The 19,156-nt window shown below is 42.6% G+C and overlaps 1 protein-coding gene across 2 annotated transcripts in view; it reads left to right on the top strand.

Annotated features, from left to right (window-relative positions):
* Nucleotides 1-19,156, top strand: part of CCDC6 (coiled-coil domain containing 6) — a 113,918-nt gene that overhangs the window by 69,249 nt on the left and 25,513 nt on the right. For both annotated transcript variants that reach the window (XM_055589824.1, XM_055589813.1), the window contains exons 3-4: nt 1,874-2,002; nt 15,790-15,893. In XM_055589824.1, the coding sequence (XP_055445799.1) occupies nt 1,874-2,002; nt 15,790-15,893 (233 nt within the window). The remainder of the gene's footprint in view (nt 1-1,873; nt 2,003-15,789; nt 15,894-19,156) is intronic.

Raw genomic sequence — 19,156 nt, 5'->3', positions numbered from 1 at the left:
CCTCTACTGTGCAGGTGGAAGACACACCACACAGGTAATTTTTATAGAATGCAAGAGTCAGATGAAGATGTACTTGTTCTGCCTTTTTTTCCCTCATAACTGATGCCTGTCCCGTTGGGGGTCTTTGTGTCTGAAATGCTGAGAACTGTTCTCAGTCTCTGACCATTCCTCTTAGTTCTTTTAATTACTGCTTGATCTTCCAGAACCTGAATTTTAATGAGCTAGCTAAAAATAGACTTGTCACTGTAAGCGCCTCTTCACATCTGCTTGCTTTCTGAGTCCCTGCAAGGTTGACCAGCTTTTTTGGAGTTGCATAGAAAAAACAGTTGGAGGAAACCCAGCATCTGTTTAGGCAAGGTTTCCCATGTTGAAAGACAATGTCAGATTTTGAACATTTTTGTTTTCTTTTTAAACACCAAGTATGGTACTTTCAGAGCAATGGAAATTGTTTCAAATGAGGAGATGATTAAGTATAACCTTTTGAGGTTTTTAGGCCCACTGAGCTCTCTCTCTTGTCCAGTGCACCCTCTACGGGTTCACAAAGAGACATAGCTTTCCCTGGGCACGCATCCACATCTGTATTTAGCCATTTAACCTTCTGAACGCCAGGGGCGCACTAGGCACTTTCGGATGGAAGTGTTCAGCCAGGCCCTCAGGTTTGCTCAGGATCTGGTAGGAGGACTTTGGTTTAGAGTTTAGAGCATGGTTTGGGCCCCAGGGTCTGCCACGTTCCAGCTGAATTACCTTTGTCTGGTAACCTGTTTTATCACTTTAGATATAGGTCTTGTCATGTTTGCCTAACACAAGCATGGTATGCAGCACCTGCCTGAAGAAATGGTTTTGGAGGTAGAATTAGGGAGCATTGGTCATCTTAGACCTCAAAATCAAACTGTGTGCTTCATTGTTTTTAATAGCTTTTGCTTAATTTGCCTATGGTTCTAAAAAGTCAGGCCCTGTGGCTCATTCCTATTAACCCCTACTATGAATCAACAGCCCCTCCCAACTGAGAACATTGGAAATAAGGCACAGTGATTCATGAGAACCCCAGTTGTGTGTCACTGAATTTCTTTTATTCTCTTTTGGTTTTGAAGTTCGGAGTACATTTTTTTTAAGATTTCTTTTGTAATAGCACCATAACCTTATCTTTTAATTGCATAAATAAGAGGCTTTCCTTCTTGGTTTTCAGAAAAAATGTAGGAGGTGTGAGGTTGGTGTCATTACAAGAAGTTTATTATTCGTACTGATTTTTGCCAAGTATGCTTACTAGTACACTCGTAAATAGCATTCAGAATACTTTACCGGGTATTTTTTGTGATTGTAACTTCTCTTCCCTCTCTACATACATTGTATGAATGCAAGTAAACTGTAATTCATTTAATAAAAACTGACAGTTGCAAATTTTCTATTTTTTAAATAATTTTTATGGCCAAGGTATAAAAATTTTCAAGTCTCCAAGGGTTATATATGTGCTGAAAAGTACGTTTCCTTCCTTTCCTCATCCCCAGTTCTTCCCTACAGAGATAACCACTTACATGTTCTTCAGAATTTAAATTGGCATTTAATCATGGTTTGATGTTCTGATATACATATATATACATACACACACATATATATATGTATATACACACACACACACATATATGTATACATGCATACAGACAAGTGCCTCTGATTATGCACTATAATTTTTGGTTATAAGTTAGAAGAATCAGGAGCAGGTTATTAGGTGTACATTTGGATATACGAGCAGAAATGAGTAAGGTAACTTTTATGATGACCTCCTATACTTGGTTTAACCAGCTTTTAGAACCAGCATTATCATGGCTTTTGAGTGTCTTGATTTCCACATCTGTGTTTTTTTTTCATTTTCCAGTTGCAGCATGAGAAAGCTGAACTAGAACAGCATCTTGAGCAGGAGCAGGAATTCCAGGTCAACAAACTGATGAAGAAAATTAAAAAACTGGAGAATGATACCATTTCTAAACAGCTTACCTTAGAACAGGTAAAAATGTATGGTTCTCTCTCTGTATCCTTAATTAGGATAGTTCTTTTTTTTTTTTTCTCATGTCATCGACTGTTCTTTCAAACTTTAAAAGGTCCTGTGGAATATCAGTGAAAAACATTTTTCAACTTCTTCTTCACACAGTGGGGACTTCTATCTGAAGCATGCCTTGACAATTCTGCATAGCACGTCCTTACTCTTTCATGCTCTTTTTTTCTTTTCAACCAAAACTAATAAGGTTTCAAGAGATATGTTGTGATGTACTGATTTATAGGCAGGAAATGTTAGGTTCCTTTTGCAAAAGAGGGAAGAATATGTTTTGAACCACAGGATCCCTTCTGTGAAAGTTCTTGAGACAGTGGGACTGTGGAGCAAAAAGTTCTCTTTCAAGGGTTCTTCAGAACAATTAGCATTTTTGTCTTTGGATTATTAGCAACCTTGTATGAACCTTGTCTTTTCCCACCTAGATTTGTTGACACAGGTATGGAGTCCTAGACTCAGTCACTTATCCTGGTTCAGCCACTAATTCGTTTTGTGACATTGCATTAAGTTCATCAGCTTCGCGGGGTCCAAGTTTTCCATGTGTGAACAAGAGAAGCACAAGCTCCACTCAGGAGCGGCGAGCTTAGAAAGGTGCGAAAGGTAGACAGCAACGGTGCACAGTCCATCTGTGCGTCGCCCTTGGTAGACATTAGTATTTGCCTGAGGAGGCCAGGCTGGTCCTTATCTGCCGACCCAGAATCGTGGCCCACCATTGTCGGTCCTGCCGGGTGTGTGCCAGACCGAAGTTCCTGTTGTCTCTGGCCCAAGTGCCCCTGATGCTAATTTATTTAGCATTTATTAGCAAAACTTATTTAGTATTCCCACGCTAATTTATTTTCCTGAAGTTGGAAGAGACCAAGCATAATGTACTGCTTGCTACCTGGCTTCCATGTAAAATTCAGTATATTGACATTTTCTAGCTCTTCATGATTTGGATCCCAATTATCATTTTGATGATTTGGCCAAGGCTTCTGTGCAAAGTTGTCTGATTTATCGCAACTTTAGCATCTTTCATATGTGGAGCTTAGTCCATGCTAACTGGTTTTTGAATCACCCTCAGGACCATTCTCATTTCATCACTGTACTTGAGACTGAATCTTTGTGGGATTATCAGGTGTAAGAGAAAGTGAGCATTTATTTTCTACTAAATGATCTGACTTTTATGTTTTTGTATTATTCTTCTATCTACCTATATCAAAGGACGGGTTACAGTGATTTCCAAGACTTTGAATAATGCCCTTGAAATTTTTTTTCCATTCCTTCCAGGTTAAAGAACAAAAAAGTTCCATTTCCATGGGCTGGCTATTTTGCAAAAATCCAGAGTAATCTAGTCCTACTATTCCTCTTTGGAATTCAGATGCAGTTTCCAAATTTAGAAGACTCCTCCACCTCTCACAGCTTAAAAACATCTTGTTCCGAAGTTCTCCTGTTTAATTTCCGGGATAGACGGTAGCCAGTTCCATTCACGTTAGTTTTGAAAATTCTTGTGTAAGCCCCTGACGTCCCACAAACTTGTTACTGGTAATTGTTAATCAAGATGTAAGCAAGTGACCAAGTGGAGTTCTCACCCTGGTTGGTATTGTGAGAGCTTTACTCGGTCAGCACCTTCTCTGTGATGGCTCTCAGTAATGGAAGCAGCTTCTGCCTTGTATTTGCTCATGGATTCCAGAGGAGACTTTGGAACCCTGACCCCCAAAGTTCAGCTGTGGCCACAAGGTGGAGTACTGGCCTAGTCCGAAAGAGAAGGGAGAAAGGATGGATGGTTTCCCCATGCTAAGGCTCATTGGAAACTTCAGTAACTAAATGCTTTGAAAACTAGGCACAAGTTATACCTTCTTCCCAGTTAATGATTTAGTCCATTCTAAGACTCACATACGACCTCAACACTAAAGAAATGGATTTCCACAATGGAACGTGTACACTGTAAAGTCCTTAACTGGAAACTTAACTTCAGATGTGGGATGAAGTGAAAAAAAAGTGAAAGTGTTTGTGGGATATCAAGTCTGTATTTTTTTTTTTAATTAAAATTTTTTTTTATTGGCGTATAGTTGATTTACAATGTTGTGTTTCAGGTATACAGCACAGTGAATCAGTTACACATACCTCCACTCTTTTTTAGAGTGTTTTCCCATAGAGGTCATTACACCAAGTCCTTGTTTTAATTAAGATGGAGACATGTAACATCATCATAAAACATTGCCCCCTTTCTTTTGGGTGTGTCAAGGATGATTAAATGTTGGGGATTTCACTCTATTTTGTTTAGCTACAAGTAATTTTAGTCTGTGTTTGGAGAGAACGTTTCTGTTCTACAGTAGAAACAAATCTCGTCTGTGTTTCCATGGGTATGCTCTGACCCTCTCTTGTGGCCATCTTTTGGGATTGTCATCTGTATTATAATATTTACTATATATGTCAGAGTCGGTATAATATAATATATCCTATATTAAAGTTACTATAAGAAGAGCCAAGACAGGTGTTATATTACTCCTTATGAGGATATATATGTGGTCATGCCTTTGCTCTTGGCTCTGACAACACATTTTTAGAACTAAAAGCTATTTGGAGGCATTTATCCTTTGGGTCCGGTGCCTTAGCACTGCTTTGTTGGAAGAGTTTAAATAAAGTGTGGATTTGGACAGGTTACTGGAGAGCTGTCATTTGTACTTCAAAAGGCAGTGTAGGGTCGGGTGGGTTCAGGGCATGGGTAATGGACTTGGATAGACCCAAGCCCAGCCTTGCTGCAGGAGCAAGGAAGTGTGAGGAGACGGAAATGGGAAAGCTATGCAGTGAACAGTGGATAGAGGTTCTGCATGGTGTAGAGGTGCTGAGAACACAGAGAAGATGGTGAAGACGTAAAGTTGAATCCCTCTTCTTTGTTACTGGGCAGGGGAAGAGACGGGGTTTCGGCAGTCTGCACGTGTGGTATCTTTGAGGGCATACCCTTGCCTTTACAGCGCGTGTCTTGCGGAGGCAGCCACGGAGCCGTACTACGACTCCTGCAGGCCTTGGTGTTGGAAGGTGCCCAGGGGTTCCCTTCAGCCACTAGCCAACATCAGGTGCCTGCAGAGGTTTGAGAAGACCCCAGCTACCAGGGGCAACACCCACTTCTCCCAGTGTCCATCACCATATATAACTTTATCCTAGAAGGAAGGCTTTAGAATGAATTTCAATCCTCAGCACGGAATTTCTTGCTGCTGTTTCTGTCTTTATGTATCTGTTTGTGGCTGCACTGGGTCTTCTTGCTGCGTGGGCTTTCTCTAGTTGAGGGGAGCAGGGGCTGCTCAGTCGCAGAATGCAGGCTTCTCATCGCAGTGGCTTTTCTCACTGCGGCATTTGGGTTCAGTAGTTGTGGTGCACAGGATCAGTTGCTCCACGGCATGTAGAATCACCCCGAACCATGGGTTGAACCTGCGTCCCCTGCATTGGCAGGTGGATTCTTAACTACTGGACTATCAGGGAAGTCCATTATTTTTTTGTTCACTTTTTAAAAAGGTAATAAGGAAACATTTCGCATATTTTAAGTTTCACAGATAAGAAAGGAACATTGTTGCTTTCTAGCTTTTAGTACAATGGTTCTGAGTTAAGAATATAAGACTGCCTCTCTGCCTTACTTGTCTAGCGGGTAATACAAGCCAGCTGATGTCACAAGCAGTCCACATACAATTCTGATGCTGCTTATTTTTAGTGACTGCAATGACTAATTCCAGTGAGTTACACAGATCATCTGTTGTCCTTGTGACTTAGCAGCTGATTGAGTGGCTAGTGGCTTGTGTTCAGGTCTGCATCTTTGATTGGTTGATTTATTTTTAAAGTTGGAATAAGGTATTTCCTCAGTTCATGGGTAATGTGGGCATACTGGGTTTAGTTAGAATTCCATTCATGCTGGCGGCTGCCCTGGCAGGCTCTGTTGCAGGAGCTCTTCAGAGAACAACCATGTTCCATGAGCCTTCATTTGCATTAAGGAGAGGAAACTTGGGGCCTCCTGGGTAAAGAACCTGCCTGCCAATACGGGAGACACAGGTTCGAGCCCTGGGTGGGGAAGATCCCTTGGAGAAGGGAATGGCAAACCACTCCAGTATTCTTGCCTGGAGAGTCCCATGGACACAGAAACCTGGTGGGCTACGGTCCATAAGGTCGCAGAGTCGGACGCGACTGAAGCGACTTAGCACACACGCGTGCACAGAGGAAACTTAATGACCCCTGTGCATGTTTTGAAGTTTGATTTCACAGACGCATCTCAAATTATGGAAGTCTTAAGCTTTTTTAATTATAAGACTAATCCATTGTGCTTTCAAGAAAATGTGGAAAACCTAAACATGGAAGTACAAACATGAAAAACATCACCCTGACTACAGTCCCCCCTGCAACAGCTGCTATTCATATTCATCATCATCTTCCTTACCTTTGCCTTCTTTTTCCTCCAACAGCAGTGTTGTGAATAATACATACTGTTGTCTAATTTTTTTCATCATATTTTTTCATCATCTTCCTTACCTTTGTCTTCATTTTCATATTTTTTCATCATCTTCCTTACCTTTGTCTTCTTTTTCCTCCAACAATAATGTTGTGAACAATGCACGCTGTTGTCTAACACTAGTAATAACACTAATAAGTGTCACCTAACAATAGTAAAGAAAATTAGAGATACCAAGGGAACATTTCATGGAAAGATGGGCTCAATAAAGGACAGAAATGGTATGGACCTAACAGAAGCAGAATATATTAAGAAGAGGTGGCAAGAATGCACAGAAGAACTGTACAAAAAAGATAATCATGATGGTGTGATCACTCACCTAGAGCCAGACATCCTGGAGTGTGAAGTTAAGTGGGCCTTAGGAAGCATCACTATGAACAAAGCTAGTGGAGGTGATGGAATTCCAGTTGAGCTATTTCAAATCCTAAAAGATGATGCTGTGGAAGTGCTGCACTCAATATGCCAGCAAATTTGAAAACCTCAGCAGTGGCCACAGGACTGGAAAAGGTCAGTTTCCATTCCAATCCCAAAGAAAGGCAATGCCAAAGAATGCTCAAACTACCACACAATTGCCCTCATCTCACGCACTAGCAAAGTAATGCTCAAAATTCTCCAAGCCAGGCTTCGACAGTACGTGAACCGTGAACTTCCAGGTGTTCAAGCTGGTTTTAGAAAAGGCAGAGGAACCAGAGATCAAATGGTCAACATCCGTTGGATCATCAAAATAGCAAGACATTTCCAGAAAAACATCTGCTTCTGCATTATTGACGACACCAAAGGCTTTGACTGTGTGGATCACAGCAAACTGGAAAGTTCTTAAAGAGATGGGAATACCAGACCACCTGATCTGCCTCCTGAGAAATCTGTGTGCAGGTCAAGAAGCAACAGTTAGAACTGGACATGGAACAACAGACTGGTTCCAAATTGGGAAAGGAATATGTCAAGGCTGTATATTGTCACCCTGCTTATTTAACTTCTGTGCAGAGTACATCATGCGAAATGCTGGACTGGATGAAGCACAAGCAGGAATCAAGATTGCCAGGAGAAATATCAACAACTTCAGATATGCAGATGACTCTACCCTTATGGCAGAAAGCGAAGAAGAACTGAAGAGCCTCTCGATGAACGTGAAAGAGGAGAGTGAAAAAGTTAGCTTAAAAGTCAACATTCAAAAAACTAAGATCATGGCGTCTGGTCCCATCACTTCATGGCAAATAGATGGGGTAACAATGGAAACAGTGAGAGACTTTATTTATGGGGCTCCAAAATTACTGCAGATAGTGACTGCAGCCGTGAAATTAAAAGATACTTGCTCCTTGGAAGAAAAGCTATGAGCAACCTAGACAGCATATTAAAAAGCAGATACATTACTTTGCCAACAAAGGTCCATCTAGTCAAAGCTATGGTTTTTCCAGTGGTCATGTATGGATGTGAGAGTTAGACTATAAAGAAAGCTGAGCACTGAAGAATTGATGCTTTTGAACTGTGGTGTTGGAGAAGATCCTTGAGAGTCTCTTGGACTGCAAGGACATCAAACCAGTCAATCATAAAGGAAGTCAGTCCTGAATAGTCATTGAAAGGACTGATGTTGAAGCTGAAACTCCAATGCTTTGGCCACCTGATGGGAAGAACTGACTGATTGGAAAAGACCCTGATGCTGGGAACGATTGAAGGTGGGAGGAGAAGGGGACAACAGAGGATGAGATGGTTGGATGGCATCACCAACTCCATGGACATGAATTTGAGCAAGCTCTGGGAGTTGGTGATGGACATGGAGGCCTGGCGTGCTGTAGTCCATGGTGTGACAAAGAGTCCCACATGACTGAGCAACTGAACTGAATAATAGTGTATTATAATTTGCTGCCCTGCTTTTACTTGTGTAAAGTAAAATATTAAAACCTGTGTCTTCACATTTTAGACAAGGTACACAGCCAGACATAATCACGGTAAACCCTGAAGTCAGCTTGATGGGGATTTGTAGCAAATCCTTGAAGATGTGTGGGTCGCCTGAAGCTCAAATACAGACATCCTGTGCTGTGTTTTGCTTAGTCATTCAGTCATGTCCGACTCTTGTGACCCTATGGACTGTAGCCTGCCAGGCTCTTCTGTCCATGGGATTCTCCAGGTAAGTATACTAGAATGGATTGTCATGCCCTCCTCCAGGGAATCTTCCCAACCCAGGGATCGAACCCGGGTCTCCCACATGGCAGGCGGATTCTTTACTGTCTGAGCCACCAGGAAAGCCCTACCTACTGCTTATCAGGGAGAGGTGGAGAAAAGCCTCAGAGCATACTGGAATGTAAGTGAGAGTTTGTGCCTTGGTAGTAAACAAACCAGGGGCAGTGGTAGGTGGTACTCAAGGAGCTTCAGCAGGCTCTCTCTTCAGTTGATGTGTAATTGAGGAGCTGTCAGAGTGTGATGAAGCCAGCCGAGGGGCCTCCCCTCCACACCTGTGAGAGCAGACATTGAGCTCTGTCAGGGACACAGATTAAGTCCCTCTGCAGGATATGAAATGAAAGAAGTCCTTCCTTAGGCCTTGTTTCAATTAAGTACCAAGTCTGTGTTCCATCTTGTCAGGTATTATTTTGAAGCACCCAGATAACATTTGCCTTGTGCATCAGTTTGAACAGATGATGGCAGGGACAAAATTAAAAATGAGTTTTCTTTATAAAGAAAGAGGCACCTCACCATGCTCCAGCCATGTATGTCCCTGGTCACTCACTGGTGGAAAAGACTTTGCCTGTGAACTTGTAGGGCATGGGTGTGCTACGTACAGTAAGGGCAATAGAATCCAGAGATACTGTACTGAGACTTTCTACTTGGTTGTAATTAGAATGGATGAAGTCAGTGCTTTATAACTTTAAATTTTTTATTTTGATTGGGGTATAGCCAATTAATTATGTTGTACTTTCAGGTGAACAGTGAAGGGAGTCAACCATATATATACATGTGTCCATTCTCCCCCAAGCCCTCCTCCCATCCAGGATGGCACATGACATTGAGCAGAGTTCCATGTGCTGTACCATGGGTCTTTGTTGGTTATCCATCTTCAATATAGCAGTGTGTGCATGACCTTGCCAAAGTCCCTAACTATTCCTTCCCTCCAGCAACCATAAATTCATTTCACAAAGTCCATTTAAAAAAAAGAAAACAGTACAAGAATTTGGTGGGTAACTTAGAAAAGGTATTCTCCTTAGCTAAACATGTGGCAAATGGCTAAATCCTGCATCTATATGTTACCCACCAATTCCTAATTTATCGCTCCCCCAACCTTCCCTCTTTAGTAATGATAAGTTTCCTATATCTGTGAGTCTGTTTTTGTAAATAAGTTGATTTGTATCGTTTTTGAATTCCGCATGATGCATGATATTTGTCTCTCACAGAGGCTTATTTTAGATGATGAGCTGAAGGTAGCCCCTGATGTGACAGTGTATTTGCAGCGTGCACTGTGGTCTGTGTTCTTTCCTGAGGACTTCTCCACTGTGTTCTTGATGTAGCAAAAAAACCCTGTATACCCAAGACTTTGAAACCTGCTTGCTTTCCACTGATGGTGATTATTTGGTAAAAGAGTCCCCTAGAATTATAAACCCATTATGCAAATTTGTGTAATATTGCACTGATGTCAAAGTGATGGAAACTTAAGCCTGGAAACCATATAAATATGATTAATTATATGTGTATCTGTTTCATAAAAGACCTTCATTTTTCATTATCACTGAACAAAAGCAAAATTTATTGAGCTGGTAAACTATGAAAGTGTCACTTTTCATATATTAAATATTAATAAGGTATTACTATTGTCCTAAAGTTCTACCCATTTCAAAGAACAAATCTAGTTTTTATACAGATGCACAAGCTGTGGTAAAGAAGGTTAGTAACTCAAGGCTGTCTGGAAGATTCTCAGTCTTCCAGATAACTAGCTGAGCCTTCAGTATAATTTCTCCTCTTAGAGGGTATGGCGGAGAAGGCAATGGCACCCCACTCCAGTACTCTTGCCTGGAAAATCCCATGGACGGAGGAGCCTGGTGGGCTGCAATCCATGGGATCACTAAGAGTCGGACACAACTGAGCGACTTCACTTTCACTTTTCACTTTCACGCATTGGAGAAGGAAATGGCAACCCACTCCAGTGTTCTTGCCTGGAGAATCCCAGGGACGGGGGAGCCTGGTGGGCTGCCGTCTATGGGGTCGCACAGAGTGAGACACAACTGAAGCGACTTTGCAGCAACAGCAGCAACAGAGTGTATGAATTCATTCTGTGTTTTATGTATGTGAATTAATATCCTAAATTAGGAAATTGTTAATTTGTAATATTGTCTTCCCATTTTTTTGTTATAAGCATAGTAAATGTTCATTAAAAAATTGTGTGGGGCGGACTTCCCTGGTGGTCCAGTGGTTAAGAATCTACCTGCCAATAGAGGGGATGCGGATTCGATCCCTGGGTGGGAAACTAAGGAATGTGCCATAAGGCAGCCACGCCTGTGAGCTGCAACTAGGAAGCCCAAAACAACCAAAACACATAAATATTTTTAAAAATTGTGTGGGAGCAGGAAAAGGTGTGATGATAAATTACCACCAATATTATTAATACTTTAACCCAAGGGCTAACCCTATTTATCTTGCTATTCTTTGTGATTTTTTTGTGTCTTTTTATCAGTATATATATTTTTTCTGTTCTTTTTTTTTTTTTTTGGCCACACTACACAGCATGTAGGATCACGGTTCCCTGACCAGGGACCATACGTGGGCCCTCAGCAACACAGTGGAGTCCTAACCACCGGACCTCAAGGGAATTCCCTTCTCTGTATATTTCTGGTGCACATAGAACAGGCAGTTGTCATGGGCTGCCTTCCAAAATTGGGTTTTTAAGTCAAATGTTTGGAGTTCAAAATATATTTTCACATAGGAATGATGGTAATTTGGTGGTCAGACTAAAACTTTTCAAAGTAGATTGAGATGATCCACTAAAACCTTTCAAAAATTCTGTAGTTGAGCACATGGTCCTGCTACAATTCTCATCAGGCTTTTTTGCCAAGTGTTCCTTCCCTGACCTCTGCGAGCATCCTGGTTCTCTCTAAGTGGGAAAATGCTCTCCTGAGAGAGAAGTGTGGTAATGTTGGAGCTGTCTTTTGGCTGCCCCCTGCTTTTTCTGCTTTTTGGGTGGTGAGTGTCAGTCCACTAAGAAGGGCTGTGAATTCAAATGAGCCAGCTCTACTTTTATACACTAAGTTTATCCATTAAAGAAGTTATTTATTTGGGAAGCATAATAACTCTTGGTGCAATGTTAATTAACTTGCAATGGGAGGAAGAACTACTGAAGACGAGTAAGGACTTTGGCTGACAGTCCATTGACCTGACTTAATTACAAAGCCACCCTCCAAATGAATATTCTACAAATCGGCTGTATCCACTGGTGCTGTGTGCTCATAGACAGTGTAGTCAGCAGGGGCTTGGGTTTGCCTGAGAATTTGATGTTTGGTAATGGAAGAGTGGGTACCTGTGGCATGAACACTGAATTTAAAAGGAGATAGGGAAGACTGTTACAGATGGAGATCAGCATTGCAAAAGCAGTGAATGCAGCACTGAGCTGATGTTTCCATTCCAGCAAGAATTTCTGACTCAGTACCCTGTCAGTTGAACACACACTGTCAGATTTGAGGGTTGTTTGATATCACGGCAATGCAAGCACTGAAAATCTACTTAGGTCTGAAACAGCAGTACTGGTTTATACTCTTTGGCTAGAAATAAATAGGCTGTGGGATTAGATGGACAGGAGATGGAAGGGCAGCGCTGATAAAGAACTTCGGGAGGTTCTGAAGTTCTTCAGGTGGCAACCAGCTATCAGTCTACTGCCCACGTGAACCAAGGCCTCCAGAGGGTGAAACTTGGGTTTCTACGAACAGGCTTCCCAGGTGGCACTTGTAAGGAACCTGCCTGCCAGTGCAGGAGATATAAGAGACATGGATTCAATCTCTGGGTCGGGAAGGTCCCCTGGAGGAGGACACAGCAACCCGCTCCAGTATTCTTGCCTGGAGAATCCCATGGACAGAGGAACCTGGCAGGCTACAGTCCATAGGTTTGCAAAGAGTGGGACACAACTGAAGTGACTTAACAGACACACACACTCTCTCTCACACATAGCTCTACTAACGGGTACCGAAAAGGAGCTGAGATTCATGTTCAACTTCTGTTTTTCCTGCTTTCTTATCTGCTCCTGCATACTCTTGGACTCACTAAGGTACCTCCTGCTCCACTACTTCCAAGAATTACTGGATAATTTACCCCAAATCCTATTTCCCCTCCAGATACTCTGAACTTGCTGGTTAGAGGGGACCCAGCTTCTTTGGTCACCATGGTGACTGATCCCCATTCCTTTCCCTGAATCAGTGGTTCCTCAGCTCTCAAATGAAAGACTGGATTTAGATGATTTCTTTTGCTGCTTTTGTTTCTAAAAATCTCAACGGAACTAGCGCAGACTGAGACAAGTGCCATCTTGAGATTGACAGAGAATGATAGAATGGGTGGCCCTGGAAGGGACCTCAGATGTCATTGAGGCCAGCCTTCTCATTTCATAGATGAGGGCAGGTTGCGTGCGTGCATCCTAAGTTGCTTCAGTCATGTCCAACTCTCTGATCTTATAGACCATAGCCTGCCAGGCTCCTCTGTCCACGGGATTCTCCAGGCAAGAATATGTGGAGTGGGTTGCCATGCTCTCCTCCAGGGGATCTTCCCCACCCAGGGATCAAACCTGCATCTCTTAACGTCTCCTGCATTGGCAAGTGGGTTCTTTACCACTAGTGCCACCTAGGAAGCCTGAGGGCAGGTTCAGTTCAGTTCAGTCCAGTCACTCAGTCGTGTCCGACTCTTTGCAACACCCTCAAAACCACATGCCAAGTCAGTCATATGTGGGTAAAGACAGCTTTGTCTTGATTTTGTTTTTTGGAGTTATAGATTTGCATGGTGCATAATTACTCTAAAAATAAGCCGTTGGGCATTAGTTTCTCTACTAGGCATCTATACTACAAAACGATGCCTTGCTTGAATTTTTTCTCACCTTACCAAGTACCCCTTGTCATGTTTTAGTTAAACATGGCAATAGGGTCCTTAAAGGGTAAATGACTTGGCATTTTGTTTCTTTAAATAAATGACTGTGAATTGTATCAGTACTTCAAACCTTGGCCCAAAATGTGGTCAGAGGGTCACAAAGATTCATAGGAGTTCTGTGAGGTGTTCCTGGGTTTTTCCTCCTTGTGGGGAAAAGGAGCTGTTTAATATCTTGAGGAGCTTTTGTGCATTAGCCAGCTCCCAGCTTCACTGCACAGGATGCTACCAGCTTAGTCCGATTCCTCTCCCTTTGCCCATGCAAAGAAAACACAGTGAAGCTGTGTTTTCTGTTGACTGTGTGATCTTGGCTCATTGGTGGAGTAAGGTATGTCTGCTTTGGTTGCTGTAAAAGGCTGCATTTTGTCCATGGAATGGGTCTCACTTTATGTCTACATAGGCTCAGTGAGGAGCTTGCCTCTCACCTGCTAAAGAAGTGTGAACTCTGCTATTAATACCTGGACAGCTGTGTAGCTGTGCAATCAAAAATAATCTGTTAAGTCAGTAGTTGAAAAGATAAATTCCAGTTGGTTGAAGAGACAGCATGGGGGCGGTAATATAACATTGCCCCCTTTTTAAAAAATGATTTCTGTTAAAATTACATAATATCCCAAGCAGATAGACAAGTATACAAAAAGTGATACCACACATTTCCTTCTTCTTGATGCTGTGAACTCTGTTGATCATGGCACTTTCTGTCCCCATCACCAGCCCTCTTTTCCTTCATATCTCTCTCACTCTCTACTAAAACATATAAATGGTTTCTTTTAATGTCTTCACCACTACTAAAATATATTGGGCTGGCCAATAAGTTCATTTTGGTTTCTCACAAGCTGTAATGGAAAAACCTGAATGAACTTTTTGGCCAACCAAAAAAGTCCCCAGAGAGCAGACCTTTCTGATTCCTCAGTTCAATTCAGTTCAGTCGCTCAGTCGTGTCCGACTCTTCTCGACCCCATGAATCACAGCACACCAGGCCTCCCTGTCCATCACCAACCAGTTCTCTGCTAAGTCGCTTAGTCGTGTCACTCTGTGCTACTCCATAGACGGAAGCCCACCAGATTTCCCCATCCCTGGGATTCTCCAGGCAAGAACACTGGAGCAGGTTGCCATTTCCTTCTCCAATGCATGAAAGTGAAAAGTGAAAGTGAGGTCGCTCAGTCGTGTCTGACTCTTGGCAACCCCATGGACTGCAGCCCACCAGGCTCCTCTGTCCATGGGATTTTCCAGGCAAGAGTACTGGAGTGGGGTGCCATTGCTTTCTCCGCTACATCCCTATTAACCTGTGTCTGATGTTGGTCTCAGTGTTTGCATGTTGCTCTGTGTTGGCTCAGACAGTAAAGAATCTGCCTGCAATGCGGGAGACCCGGGTTCGATCCCTGGGTTGGGAAGATCCCCTGGAGAAGGGAATGGCAACGCACTCCAATATTCTTGCTTGGAGAGTCCCATGGACAGAGGAGCCTGGAGGGCTACAGTCCATGGGGTCGCAAAGAGTCAGGACTGAGCGACTTAACACTTTCACTTTCTATGTTAATAGATTAAATTAATTGCTTCCCCAAAGTGCTTCTTTTTATAAAGTAGAATGCAGTGTAGGGTTCCCTCTACAACCGTTTGCCTTCCCCTAAATCACATTTTCCTTCTTCCCCACCTCCCCAGAAGTAACCAGTATTGTGAATGTGGTGTTTATCCTTTTCACACATGTTTTTATATCTTAGGACACATTTCTATGTACCCATTAACCACTTGGTAGAATTGTCTTCAGTGTTGGAGTTATTTCTGTAAATGGAAGTATAACCTTTCTGGTTTAATGTTGAAATGCGTGCAGGACTAGGGAGACAAATCCGCTTATGTCCTGAGACAACTGGCAACCAAAGCTCCTCAAACTCTCTTTAAGGAAGACTTTCCATGTCTCTTGAGTAACTGCTGAAGCAACCACTGTGATCGACCTACCAGAGAGCAATTAAGTGTTAACATCAAAGAATGAACGTATCTCAGTTTTCTCAATTAAAGTTTAAGAACTAAATGCACTTAATGTGTCTGTGCCAGAAAATTGACCGTTTCTTTGCAGTTTTCTCCGTGGAAAGGGATCCTAGTGTTCCAATGAAAAAATCTAATTAACAAAGTTTAAGTGGCCTACAATTCTCAGTAAAACTTCTTTCTTTTTCTCCAGTTGAGACGGGAGAAGATTGACCTTGAAAATACTTTGGAACAAGAGCAAGAAGCGCTAGTGAACCGTCTCTGGAAGAGGATGGATAAACTCGAAGCTGAAAAGCGGTGTGTTGAGTCTTGCTGTTCTGTGTAGTGTCTGTAAATGTGTGTGTGTTGGAGGTGGGGTCGGGGGACTGTGCTGAATGTGACCAAGGAGTAACAACGGGACATTTTAGTGCCTTGGTGGACGCATGCTGTTTTAATTTGACAAATGGGGAAAATGTTGATAGCCTGTCCTCCTGAAAGTAGGGGAAACCACTAGACCATTCAGGTATGACCTAAATAAAATCCCTTACAGTTATACAGTTGCTGCTGCTAAGTCGCTTCAGTCATGTCTGACTCTGTGCAACCCCACAGACGGCAGCCCACCAGGCTCCGCCGTCTCCGGGATTCTCCAGGCAAGAACACTGGAGTGGATTGCCATTGTCTTCTCCACTGTGTGAAAGTGAAAAGTGAAAGTGAAGTCGCTCAGCCACGTCCAACTTGTAGCGACCCCATGGACTGCAGCCTACCAGGCTCGTCCGTCCATGGGATTCTCCAGGCAGGAGCACTGGAGTGGCTTGCCATTGCCTTCTCTGACAATTATACAGTAGAAGTGACAGATAGATTCAGGGGATTAGGTCTGACAGACAGAGTGCCTGAACTATAGACAGAGGTTTCTGACATTGTACAGGAGGCAGTGATCAAGACCGTCCCCAAGAAAAGGAATGCAAAAGGGCAAAATGGTTGTCTGAGGAGGCCTTAAAAATAGCTGAGACAAGAAGAGAAGTGAAAGGCAAAGGAGAAAAGAAAAGATATACACATCTGAATGCAGATTTCCAAAAAATAGCAAGGAGAGATAAGAAAGCCTTCCTCAGTGATCAGTGCAAAGAATAGAGGAAAACAATAGAATGGGAAAGACTAGAGACCTCTTTAAGAAAATTAGAGATACCAAGGGAACATTTCATGCAAAGATGGGTCCAATAAAGAACCCAAATGGTATGGATCTAACAGAAGCAGAAGATATTAAGAAGAGGTGGCAAGAATGCACAGAAGAACTGTACAAAAAGATCTTCATGACCCAGATAACCATGATGGTGTGATCACTCATCTTGAGCCAGACATCCTGGAATGTGAAGTCAAGTAGGCCTTAGGAAGCATCACTATGAACAAAGCTAGTGGAGGTGATGGAATTCCAGCTGAGCTCTTTCAAATCCTAAAAGATGATACTGTTAAAGTGCTGTACTCAATACGCCAGCAAATTTGGGAAACTCAGCAGTGACCACAGGACTGGAAAAGGTCAGTTATCATTCCAATCCCAAAGAAAGGCAATGCCAAAGAATGCTCAAACTACCGCACGGTTGCATTCATCTCACACGCTAGCAAAGTAATGCTCAAAATTCTCCAAGTGAGGCTTCAACAGTACGTGAACCATGAATTTCCAGATGTTCAAGCTGGATTTGGAAAAGGCAGAGGAACCAGAGATCAAATTAGAAAGCAAGAGAGTTCCAGAAAAACATCTGCTTTATTGACTATGCCAAAGCCTTTGACTGTGTGGATCACAGCAAACTGTGGAAAATTCTTAAAGAGATGGGAATAGCAGACCACCTGACCTGCCTCCTGAGAAATCTGTGTGCAGGTCAAGAGGCAGCAGTTAGAACTGGACATGGGACAACAGACTGGTTCCAAATCGGGAAAGGAATATGTCAAGGCTGTATTTTGTCACCCTGCTTATTTAACTTCTGTGCAGAGTCCATCATGCGAAATGCCAGGCTGGAAGAAGCACAAGCTGGAATCAAGGTTGCTGGGAGAAATATCAATAACCTCAGATATGCAGATGACACTACACTTATGGCAGAAAGTGAAGAAGAACTAAAGAGCCTCTTGTTGAAACAGGACAGTGGAAAAGTTGGCTTAAAAGTCAAGATTCAAAAAACTAAGATCATGGCATCCAGTCCCATCACTTCATGGCAAATAGATGGGAAAACAATGGAAACGGTGAGAGGCTTTATTTTTGGGGGCTCCAAAATCACTGCAGATGGTGACTGCAGCCATGAAATTAAAAGACGCTTACTCCTTGGAATTGGAAGAAAAGCTATGACCAACCTAGACAGCATATTAAAAAGCAGAGACATTACTTTGCCAACAAAGGTCCTTCTAGTCAAAGCTATGGTTTTTCCAGTAGTCATGTATGGATGTGAGAGTTGGCCTATAAAGAAAGCTGAGCACCAAAGAATTGATGCTTTTGAACTGTGGTGTTGGAGAAGATCCTTAAGAGTCTCTTGGACTGCAAGGACATCAAACCAGTCAATCATAAAGGAAGTCAGTCCTGAATATTCATTGAAAGGACTGATGCTGAAGCTGGAAACTCCAGTACTTTGGCCACCTGATGGGAAGAACTGACTGATTGGAAAAGACCCTGATGCTGGGAAAGATTGAAGGTCGGAGGAGAAGGGGATGACAGGGGATGAGATGGTTGGATGGCATCACTGACTCGATGGACATGAGTTTGAGCAAGCTCTGGGAGTGGTGATGGACAGGGAAGCCTGGCATGCGGCAGTCCATGGGGTTGCAAAGAGTCCGAGCAGCTAAACTGAACTATCCTTCTGTTGGTCCATCTTTATACTCCCCTCTTACTGTCCTGGTAGAATTTCTTATTGAACTTGCTTCCCCCATTATTTTCTGAAGTGCTTAGGATGTATGCTGTGTACCATGACTGATCACATATCTCTAGAGCGTACTTCATTAGGAAGGCTGAGATTTTAATAGCAAAATGATCATCTTTGTGTTTTAAGACTTACTAAAGTCTATAAAACTTTGTTTTTTATAGACTTGTACATATTTAAGGTTAGTATTTTTACTGTTAAATATATGTACATGGATATGAAAAACTCAGCAACACATGTAATCTTGAATCCCTTTGTGCAAGAACTGGGGTGGGAGTGCTTCCCTGGTGGTCCCGTGGTTAAGACTGAGCTCTCAATGCAAGGGGCATGGGTTCAATCCCTGTTTGGGGAACCAAGATCCTACATGTTGTGCCACACAGTCCCCCACCAAAAAAAGATCTGGTGGGGCCCTTAGATTTAAGCACTGTGTGCTTTGGGGTGGGTGGAACAGGGCTAATGGCAGGGAAGTTCTGTAGATGGGATGTGTGTTTGGGTGTAGAAAGGAAACTTCTTGAAAATATTCATTCACCTACTTCACCAGGAACTTTAGTTTACTGACCAGAAATATTTGCCATAAATATTTGGTTTGGATGAATAACCATAGATTGAGTTCATCTCAAGCTCTGCAAAACAGATTCATGTGTGGGTTGTGCGTTCGTCGCTCAGTTGTGTCTGACTCTTTGC

Source organism: Bubalus kerabau, chromosome 1 (assembly GCF_029407905.1).
Source record: "Bubalus kerabau isolate K-KA32 ecotype Philippines breed swamp buffalo chromosome 1, PCC_UOA_SB_1v2, whole genome shotgun sequence".
In the NCBI taxonomy this organism is placed as follows: Eukaryota; Metazoa; Chordata; class Mammalia; order Artiodactyla; family Bovidae; genus Bubalus; species Bubalus kerabau.
This window is presented reverse-complemented; position numbering and strand designations above follow the sequence as displayed.